Source organism: Pistacia vera, unplaced genomic scaffold (genome assembly GCF_008641045.1).
Source record: "Pistacia vera cultivar Batoury unplaced genomic scaffold, PisVer_v2 Contig738, whole genome shotgun sequence".
In the NCBI taxonomy this organism is placed as follows: Eukaryota; Viridiplantae; Streptophyta; class Magnoliopsida; order Sapindales; family Anacardiaceae; genus Pistacia; species Pistacia vera.
Genome location: NW_022196599.1, coordinates 758,367 through 769,815, shown reverse-complemented (window position 1 = coordinate 769,815; position 11,449 = coordinate 758,367). Strand labels below are relative to the sequence as shown.

The window sequence follows — 11,449 nt, the reverse complement described above, 5'->3', positions numbered from 1 at the left end:
AAATTATGCTTAAATAAAAATCTATATTGGGTCATTTTTTATAGAGTAAAAGACATTTTCCCAACATAAGTTCGGCCAAATGACAAGGTTTCACCCGGTTTCATAAATTTTGGATTCCCTCCTTAGATTAACAAAAATCGTTTAATGTACTGGTCAGAAGGTAAAATATCGCTTAATGCAATGGTTAAAAGGTAAAGTGGTCATTTGTGTTGTATTCAATCAGAAATAAAATGAAATTTTCAAAATAACGTATTCAAACTCTCTCACAAGCACTCAATCTGGCCTGCTCGTTGTCGGCACTGTTGGACCCTGAGGGAAGGTGCTGGCCAAATTGGCTTGGGCCTTTTGTCGAACAGGTGGAGTGCCAATTCAAGAATTTTGATCTTCAATGTCGGACTCTATTCAAAAACCCAGAATTTTGTTTTCAAGTTTGTGTTTTGCAAGTTGGAAAGGTTCTTAAGGCAGATGTTAGCTTCATTCATTTTAACAAGTACTGGTAGCCTCTCTGTTTATCTCTGAGTAGTTTAATATGGAAGAAGGTCTGTCTGTTCTGTTTTTGGTTATAAGGTTACCTCATAACCAGCATATTTTGTACAAAACCTATAATCAAAGTCTAAAGCTATCAATTAGACAGTGTCGTCTTTGTTCAATTTATACCCAGTCTAAACATGGACAAGGTGAAGCCCTGGTATTTGTGGTTTCTTTTTAATGTCCTTTAATGAGAATGGACTTAAGGCTAAACAAATCTTCCCATGTTCCATTTCGATAAATATCCCTCCCCCATTGTTTTGCCACATTGTGATTGTGAGAATCTTTTGACGAGTTGAATTATTCTAGTCTCATAACTACTGCTCTTTCTATGGCTTATTTTGATTTATTGCTTATTACTTTCACATTTAAATTGACATCTTTGGGGAAATATGTTTGCTTTCAGGGTTGTGATAGTTCAATGGATGACTGCGTCTACCATGTTATCTGTCCCTGTTGTACATTAAGCCAGGTACTTTATTTGCAAAGCTGTATTTTGCCAAAAATATGGACAAAACGAAAATGCATCTTGAATGAAATTTTGCGAACCCCTTAAATGATGAATATCATTCTATATTTCTGGAGCAGGAAGCCAGAACTTTGGAAATGAACAATGTCCAAGATGGCACTTGGCATGGCCGGGGTGATACAATATGCATAGGAAGCTATAGTGAAGGGAGCAGAGCCTTCTTTGAGCTACACCCACCTCCTGTCTCAACCAAGTGTCCTGATCCCTGCAGCATGCAGAAGAGTGCAGATGTTGTGATCACTCTTGAGCCTGGGAAGCTGTGAAATCAGAGCTATTGATCCATTCTTCCCTGTGCGCTGCTTTTAGAAAGTATCGACTCTGCTTACTTCCTGTCCAATTTCTTGCTCTAGGGAGCAGTATCACGGTTGCTGCATTGAGGATCTACATTTGGAAGTAGTAGTGGCAACGCCAGGAAGTATATAGCGTTTGCTGCCTGATTTGTACCCTTGCATCCAAATCGATGGGGATGCTGACCTTTTCAAACTCGTGATGAAGATGTTTCGAGTCCGTGTACATAGTAGACAAGTTGTTTTTATTCTTGTGGTTTTTTTTTTACCACCCCGTTTCTCCTTATATCCTTTAATTGTTTTATTGCCAAATGATGGAAACAAAGTCATTATTTTCTGTTCGTCTAAAAGAATTTGCTGTTATGAACCATCATCATACTTGATTTGGGATTGAATTGTTTTTGGCTGGGCAGTAAGAAAGGAAAGCTTCGGTCTTGCATGTCGACGGTGGAACCCAATTTGGTCTCCTGAATGTTAGTCGCATTGCTTGCAAATGGGAAGATTAAATTTCGATAGATTTGTTTATTTTAATTTATGTTACTACATCTTGGTTATTGTTTCGCCAGGTTGCTCTGTTGACTTGTTTGTAACTTAAACTTCAATAGTCTGTCCCAGTGATTTGTGGGAATGAAAATTCCTTCTGTCGTTAGAACTAAAACCAGAGGATTTTGATTCTGATTCAAATTTGAAGGCCAGTGGTTCAATAAATCACCACAGAAGACGACCCTAAAGATTTATGAGTACTATTGGCAGTTCAAAGTTGATTACTTCTGATGACCAAATAAAACAGAAATCATGGAATACCCATCATTTCTCTGGAACTTTTAACTGTTTGATATTTTAGAAGAAATAGACAAACTCATGAATATTGGGCTTCCCTAAGATTGTGGGACGCTTCCCTGGAATTGGGTCGCATGCATACACAAAGAGATGCGTTCGAAACAGATAAAAATTTTAGAAGCTGAATTAATGATATTGCTATGGATTAATAGTATACATTTAGATCATATAAATAGTATAAAAAAGAAACAGAAGTGAGTTTGTAAAGGTAATAATGAGTCTAGATCTATCAACTTAATATTTTTACATAAAAATTTAACTTAATTTTTAACTAATTATCTTTCTTTATTCGGCCAAGATAATAATAAGGTATGATAAACATTAAATATTTAATTATAAGTAAATATTGAAATCTATTCGACTTCAACATAGTACCAAAGTATACATTACCCTTGTTCTCGCATTTATAATAAAATAACATTTTACACAAATTTTATACACAAACCCAAAAGCCGCTAATAAAGTAAGGAATCGTTTCGATTAATGAGTATGAATAATGTAACCACAAATACAATTTCACATAATTGTATAAGAAAAATTTGTATGTAACATTTTTTATTCCAATATAAAGATTGTCGAAAGAACAAGAAACAACTATCTTTTGCAACATAAATACATGTATACAACACATGAAAAAATTCGTACAAGCTGTGTTATAAAAATCAAGTTTTACATTCAGACCACTCGCGGACCTACACTCAAGCTAAGGGGGCCACATGACCCCCTGAATTTTGAAGACTCACTAAAAAATCATTGAAATTCTTACTCAATTTTTATTGAGCCCCTTAAAAAGTAAATTCCTATTTTAATTTCACGGTTTAAAATGTCATGTATTCTAGCTTTTTATAATTAATTTACAAATAATATACTAGATTATCTTTTATTTTGTTATTTTATTTATTAAACTATTAAAAATCTCTAACCCCCTTTTAAAAAAAAAAAAATGTACTTTAATATAATATAAAATCATGTTAAAGAACTTTAATGAACCTATTTATGGTTATATATAATTTAGTTTTCACTTACTTTCCTTCATTATCTTTTATGTCTTACTCTACTCAAAGTTAATATCGATATCTCAAAAACTTATTAGAACAAAGCAACTTTATAAAATATAATTCATGTTTTTAAGTAAAAAATAAATAATTTGATATATTTATAAAATGATAATAAAAATAATTATATTACATGATTTTTCTTTTAATATTAATACCTTTATGGTGCCACCTCTCACAAATAAGGCTATTAAGATTAGAGGTCTTACTTAAAAAGTTTCCAAAAATTAAAATTAGAAAAATTTACCAAATAAATAAAATTTCCAAAAATAATTACTTAAGGAAAAACTAGTAAAGAATAAAAAAAAAAAAGCTTTTGAAGAGAAATTCATTTAGAAAAGCATGTTGTTAAATAACTTACTTATTGGCCTATATCATAAAGAAATGTACAAATAAATAGTGCATTAACTATTCTCTTTGACCTAACTTAGAAGAGTGATGCTATGGGTACTAACGGATGGGTACTAATCTGTGTACTAATTAAAGCATAGTACAGGTAACATACGTATAGTACGGGTATTATGTGTGATTTTAACAAAGGTTAGTATACTGGTTAGTAAAATCCGTTAGTACGCAAAGTATTATTCAACTTAGAAATAAGGTTTACTTAAGGGTAATGCTATGGGTACTAATAGATTCTACAAACTGATGTACTAACTTAAAGCATAGTATGGGTACCATACGCATAGTATGGGTACTATGTGTGATTTTAACAAAAGTTAGTACATTGATTAGTAAAATCCGTTAGTATGTACAGTATTATCCTTCAATTAATTGGTGCGGTAAAAAATGTCTTCCCTGCTGTAAGATGGTCATAAAAATCTAGTGGTCCACTCAACGAAAAGATTTAATAAGTTATTATAATATGTGGTAATAAATTATGCTTAAATAAAAATCTATATTGGGTCATTTTTTATAGAGTAAAAGACATTTTCCCAACCCACGGTTGGGTTAAATGACAAGTTTCACCCTTGATTTATAAATTTTAGATTCTTATCTTTAAACTAAAAAATTGTTTAATATAACGGTGAAAAGGTAAAGTGGTTATTTACGTTGTATTTAATCACAGATACAAATAAAATTTTCAAAGTAACCCATCGTATTGAAATTTTCTCTCACAAGCACTCAATCTGGCCTGCTCGTTGTCGGCACTGTTGGACCCTGAGGGAAGGTGCTGGCCAAATTGGCTTGGGCCTTTTGTCGAACAGGTGGAGTGCCAATTCAAAATTTTCGATCTTCAATGTCGGAATCGACTCAAAAACCCAGAAAAAACAACAAAAACACTTCAAAAACAAATCCAATAGACCTCTAATCATCAATCTCCCCTCAAATCATCAAAATCAAACTTTAATCTAACCCAAAAATAACAAATTCGCAAAACCCTAAAGGAGGTTGCGGACGGCGTGATTCCAACGATCAGCTAGTAATTCAGGTTCAAGGTGTTGGGGGTTTTTGAGAGAAGGTGTCGGTGGAGAGGAAAGTGGGGTCATCGTTGGTTTCTGACGTTGGGATCAACCGGAAAAGACTTGGAAGCCCGCGGACTAAAAGAGGGCGATTGGAGGCTCAATGAGGTGGGGGGTGATAAGGGTTTTGATGGGTAGGTTGAGAGGAGTAAGGTGGTGGAGTCAAGAGGCTCAAACGACGCCAGAATAGGCTGGAGTGGCCAGAGGTAGCCATCGCTCATGGTGTTTTGGGTTGTTCGAGCCAGCGAATATGGCCAAAAATTGGGGGTTACAGGGTAAATTATTAATTTATTTGTCAAGAGCATTATAGTAATAGCATTCTAACACCTGTTTAGGAACCTAAAAATCACTAAGGATCCGTTTGTTAGAGCATCTCCAAAGAACTCTTTATATGACCTAAACTCTTTATTATAAAAAGTTTATCCATAAAAACAAGAGTCCAATAGATTCTTTATCTTTAAAATATAAATTAGAGAGTGAATTTGACTCTCCACATTTAGATAGTCAAATTTCACTTTCTATCCTAATTTTAATTAATAAACTAAAAGTTCCTATGCATTTTATTTATTAATTCTCTCTTCCATTAAGTCTCTTTCTTAAACATAAAGAGCATCTTCATTAAATTTAAAGAGTTTATTGAATTTGAATAAAAATTGTGTTCTTTATATTTAAAAATGAATGAAAATACTTTTTATTTATATAAAAGATGTTCTTCAAAATAAAGAGCATTATTAGAGATGTTTTTACACTCTTATTAGTATTCCCAATAAAGTTATACAGTAAAATTTACTTATTCTCACAATATTATTCTATATTATTCAATTTTCTTTTAAATCCCCCTAAGTTTGTTAAAGTAACTAAATACCCTCAAATATATTTTTTAGAAATTGCAAAAACACCCCAGCAACCCACATTTACCAGATTTCGACCACCACTGTCGGAAGCTGGCCGAAATCTGGTATAATGGAACACAACCGGCTGAATATGGCCGGTAGTGCATCGATCTAGCCTTTTTCGGCCAGATCCAGATGGATCTGGCTGGAAAAGGCTAGATCTACTGCCAAAGATCTGGCCGTTGACAGCCAGATCTTTGGCTGTAGCCAGTCGTCAACGACAGCCAACATATGGTCGTCGTTGACCATCAATGACGGCGGTATCTTTGGCCATCGTTAACGACCAAATGCGGCCAGATCTGGCCGTCAATGGCCAGATCTAGCAGTAGATCTGACCTTTTCCGGTCAGATCCACCTGGTCATGCACTGATACGGTGACTCTGGCCACGCTCCGGTGGTGGTGGCCGGTTTTTCGTATTTAATGAGTGGGTTGGGGGTGTTTTTGTTAACTTTTAATATTTTTTATAGGGGTTTTTAGTAAATAAATAAACATAGAGGGTATTTTGTTAATTTTTAAATCTTACATCGTAATACTCGCCTAATTTAGTTTTTTTTTTTAAATATTATTCTAAAAACTATCATAATAATAAAAACTAAACAGACCCTAACTATATTGGTTTATGGGTGAAAATCTGTAATTTATAAAACGAGGGTGAAAAACTGATCATTTTGCCAAACCTTGGGTGGGATCATGCCGTTTACTCTTTTTTATAAATAAAACCTGCTTGGAGAGTGGAGTCTGCCAGCCTCATTGCAAATTGCGTTTTACAGGCTGTCTTCTCAGCTTTCTTTTAGTTATTGATACAGTTCAAATTAACGGGATATCAGATTTTGTCTTCAATTTTCTATTACTCCACGACTATTGCTAGCTTACTTAAAAATGATTTATATATATTTTTTGCTGACGTAAGTATATGGACGTCACTAGACATCTTTATAGTATGTATCACAAGTTAAACATGAAGATATGTTTGTCCATTAATTAAGCAATCTAACTATATCCCCTCAAAATAAGAAATAAAATTCTAATTAAAGAGAGAATTTATCAATCTATGAAAGGAAAGTGGTTAAATTGGAGAATTCTTCTGGTCACTTTTACTATCCTATCATAAAAACTTAAAAATACATTTATTTTAATATTCTCATAATTCAATTTAATTCGATTTAACTCAAAATATTTAGATTATTTTTAATCTTATAAGTTTGTTAATTTAACTAAATAGCTACAACAATAAAAGTTTATAAATTGATAAAAACACTCCCATCCATCCACGTATTGCCAGCAACCCTACCATCGTCAAAAGGTGGCCGAAATCTGTCGAAATGGAGCACGACTAGCTAGATTTAGCCAGTTGTGCGCTGATTTGGCCTTTTTCGACCAGATCTACAGCCAAAGATCTGGCCGTTAACGACGGCCATATTTTGGTCGTCGTTTGGCCATCAACGGCCAATTCTGTGACTTTAGATCTGACATTTCTGGATAGATCCACCGAAAAAGGCTAGATCAACGCACGACAGCTCAGATCTAATCAGTCGTGCGCCACTCAAGCAGATTCCCACCACCTTCCGACGGTGGTGGTTGGTTGCCGGTAATAAGTGGGTGGGTGAGGGTGTTTTTGTCAATTTGTAAACTTTTATTATTCGAGGTGTTTAGTTAAATTAACAAACTTAGGGGGTTGAAATAATTTAAATATTTTCTGAAAATGCTATTAAAAAATGTATAATTTTTTTTTTTTTTCAGAATCCTATCATATTTTTAAAAAAATGTTAAATAGCATATAATGTTATTCTAAACAACCAGCCAAATTATCTTTTTTGTTACAATGGACTTGTAAATATTCCGGTTGACATGAAAACCCATCTTCTGTGGCATTCATTCACATTGAACAATTCCTAAATCAATAAAACAAATATTCATTAGCATTATAAACATGATTTTAGTCCGTATGGTTTTGGTCCAATATCTAAGACACAATGATTTTTCAGTGGCAAAATAGTCCATATAATAGACAGAAGTTTATTTAAAACTGACGGGAGAACGGTAATTTAGATATTTACTGAGATAATCATTAGGCAGATGAAAGAAGACTCTTGGGGATCTGTAATCCGTTGACTGTTGCCAAAGTATGGTGTTCGAAAGACAAAGGAACAAAAAGAAGCATTTTTGCCTTACCGCAAATTTTCAGTTTTTATTTTATTTGGTTTCTCAGTGCTCACATCTTCTTCTTGCCCTGGTTCATGTTTACTTCTTTCCCTTTCTTATTTCTTTTAACAACCAGGTTAAAATAATAATTAATTAATTAAACACCCTCTTAATTAAACGCCAAAGTATGCTTGATAATATGTTGCATGTCGGCGGTTTTAGCTCTCCATGCATTCTCTTTCTAATTTTTCTTCTTTTCATTCGTTTCTCTTCTTTTTAATCAATTTCATGCCCTGGTTTCTTGATCTTGCTTTTTCTTTTATTTTTACTTATATTATGTAAAATTTAGCTGCTAATTGGTATATGTAATTGTGAAAATTGATTAATTGTTCTCGTATTGAAACTTATGTCTACAGATTCAAGAAGCTTTTAATTTGATGGTAGCCTTTCTTTTCTTTTAGTTCTTTCAGTTCAGACTCAGAAATGATTTGTCCATTTTACAAGGGCTTTTGTGTCTTTTAGCATCAGCAATATCTTCATTGTTTACCAACGGAATTTATTAATGGCCATTAATTTTAAGGACTATTTTGGTAATGAAAAATCAAAGTGTCCTAAATTGTATAAGCGTATAACACAGGCGCGTCTAGGTATTTATCACTAAGAATATGTAAACCATAGTGAACACATAATTTACTATCTTAATATAAGCCCAAAGTCTCTCTCAGAAATTAACATCAGAAATTTTAAGGACTTTTTCGTTTTGAGCAGCAGAAATTAAAGTCAATACCAAGAGCGTTTTCAGTTACTTTCAGAAAGAAGAAAAGAAGCCAACTTATTCATTACCTAAACCTATTCCTTGAATCCGAATGAGAGTGAAGATATAATAATACTCTTTAGAGTCTCCTTTCCAATTGTGAACGCATACATCCCAGGTTGAATAGTAATGTCATGGCACGAGGGGATGGACTTTGACCGCAGTGTTCATTGTAAAATTCAAAAGAGTGTTGAATTAACTATAATTTAATTTAAACATGTGATACGCGCCTCTTGCTGTCCTTATTGTGTATTCTTCTAATGTTAATTCAAACTAACAACGTAGACCTTTATAAATTTTAATTAAATTAATCGTCACCGCGTTCATAAAATTCTTACTCAATCGTGAAAGATTTATTAAGTTATAATAAACTATAGGAATTTAAAGTAGGTCATTTTTTAATATAAAAACTTGCCCGGAGTCTGCCACCCTTTCCTCAAATTACAGTAGCTAGGCTGTCTTTTCTGCTAGCTCAATCTCATCCGATTTTCGAGTGCTTCTAAAAGAATTATTTTTTTAATCTTGATTTCGACTATCCAAAGAAAAATAAAGTTCAAAGTGGGTGCACTATTTTGTCGTCTTCGATTTTCTAATCCTCCACATCAACTTGTTAATTTAAAATGCTTTAATATTTTCTCCTAATTAGGTCTACGTTACCCAGAACAAAGCTGAGCTAAGTACGTGGACGTCACCAGACATCTTCTTGGCATAGCATGTGGCTAAACTGAAAGCATTTTCTTAATCAATCATTAATATGAGCCTTAGAATGCATGTTTACGCGTTGCTGCCTCTTTGATGCAGGGGATAAACTAGGAGTAAATCATTTAGGATTAGTTTTTTTTTTTAATTATTTATATCATTAATTTCTTAAGTTTGTTTTCATCGTATTAGATCATTTTTATCTTTAGGTGTTAATATTTGTAATAGCCAGAGTTCCTTTAGGTCATAAATACGGCAGTGCCCTTCAATCAGAAATGAAAAATTTCATCAATGCAAGGGAAAGGGTTTTTTCTTTTTTGGAATTCTCAATCATAGTTTTGGCTTTTATCACTTGTAAATTTGTGTTATCCTCATCTTGTAGATTTGAGATTGTTTATAAAATGATATTTAACCCGTATTCATTACCTCAAGCTGAAGTGACAATTAAATAAACTATAAAGTCGAGATTACGTTGCTTCTGCTGGCCTTTTGCATCACTCTTTGTTATGCCTAAAAAATTAGGGCTGACACTACGTTAGCAAGCACTAATCAGAATTCAGGAACGCTTTGTGTCGTCCAAGAATTGCCACGTTGCTCCATGACAAAAAAAATGTGGTTGTCACGAAGTTAGTAGACTCAGGTTTTGTTTATGAGTGACCTAGGACCACACACATGTCAAAGCCCCAGATAATTTGAGGATATTTTCCAAGTTATCAACGAATGAGAGACAAGAAAGGACTTGCATGACACCTACCCACTTGCAGATTTGTGATCATTACCTTGAATTCATCTATAATAAATAGATGACTTCCCCTCTCATTTTCGGGATTCTGATACTGAACCCTCATTCTGATTGTAATATTTATCTTCAAAGCAAAGATAACCTATGAAAAAAGACTGACTTGATATTCTCTCTAAATACTCAGTTATTGTACCTTTGTTCGTTGTTCGCTATTCGTTATACACGACCTTTTGTAATCTCTCATATATAAAAGAAACAGTGGACGTAAGATTTGTTTTAAGCATCTGAACCACTTTAAAAATCATATCTCTTATTTATCATTTAGTCTTTGTATCTGATTATAATCATTCACGTGTAATTTCTAAGAACGCCTTAGCACTTTGCACGTGCGAGTCGTTGGTATCATAATCACCCATAAACAGTTTGGCGCTAAAAGGAGGGCCTGATTTTATATCCGCTCTTCATTCAAAATCTCTGATCAATCAGTTCTACTTGTGAACAAATGGCTCGTGGTTTTGAAAACAAGCGACCTAGCAACAACAACGAGGAAATCCCCAGGGTATAGGATGTTACTTCTTCCGAAGTGTCTCTAATTCCTCAAGGTACCGTGGTGGACATTCCTTCGACCTCTCAGCCCAATCCAGCTATGATGAATTACCTGGAGAGGTTCAATAATACTTTCCAAATGGTTAATCGTCGTTTAGATAAGGTCGTATCGTCCAATTCTAACAAGGCAGTACCATCTCCAAAACACCTGTAGGTCGAGCTAAAGCATGGAAACTGGCGAAAGCTCATACCATATGTACTACAGCGCATAAAAATAAGGGAAAACAGATGACTGACAATGGGCCAAAAGGCTTGAAAGGCCAGTGAATACTGGTCGTGAGGCAGGTAGGAATACCTATGGCTTTGTGACTTGGCAATGTGTCACATCATGAGTCGTCTCATGCCACATTGCATAGGCACCCCCATAAGAGTGCACGAGATGGAGATTCCCACTATCGCCGAATGATGGTTCCAACCATCACCACAAGGGAAATACCCATCGAACGAGGGTCGGTTCTGACCACTGCGGAGGTTGGGATAACTCCCCAAGCCATTCAGTGCCTTCACATGCCTTTAGACAATATGTATCAAGGTATGCCGCAGTCTCCGGCAGAGGCGAATAAGAGTTCGATCTGTGGTCTTTCCTTAATCGCAATTGTGGGGAGCGAACCCACATTGTAGAAAGTGATCATTAGGTGGCTCCGTTTCCTCAGATCGAACAGTTATATCAAGCTTTGGATCAACTTAGAGCTCAATAGAATGAGCGAGGGTAGGTCACTAAGGCGTCTCCCTTTTTTGCAGCAGTTTTGACTGCTCATCTCTCGTCAAGGTTTAGAATGCCCGATATGTGAGTATTCGATGAGAATTATAATCTGCAGGATCATCTCTATGAGTTTAACGACCTCATGGA

General features: G+C 34.6%; 1 protein-coding gene across 1 annotated transcript; it reads left to right on the top strand.

Moving 5' to 3' along the window:
• The first annotated feature begins 484 nt into the window (after window positions 1–484).
• LOC116115403 lies at window positions 485–1,739 on the top strand. The gene is made up of 2 exons (XM_031401555.1): window positions 485–1,000; window positions 1,117–1,739. Exons 1-2 carry the CDS (start codon window positions 860–862, stop codon window positions 1,318–1,320), a joined length of 345 nt encoding a protein of 114 aa, XP_031257415.1. The 5' UTR covers window positions 485–859; the 3' UTR covers window positions 1,321–1,739.
• The last annotated feature ends 9,710 nt before the right edge of the window (window positions 1,740–11,449 follow it).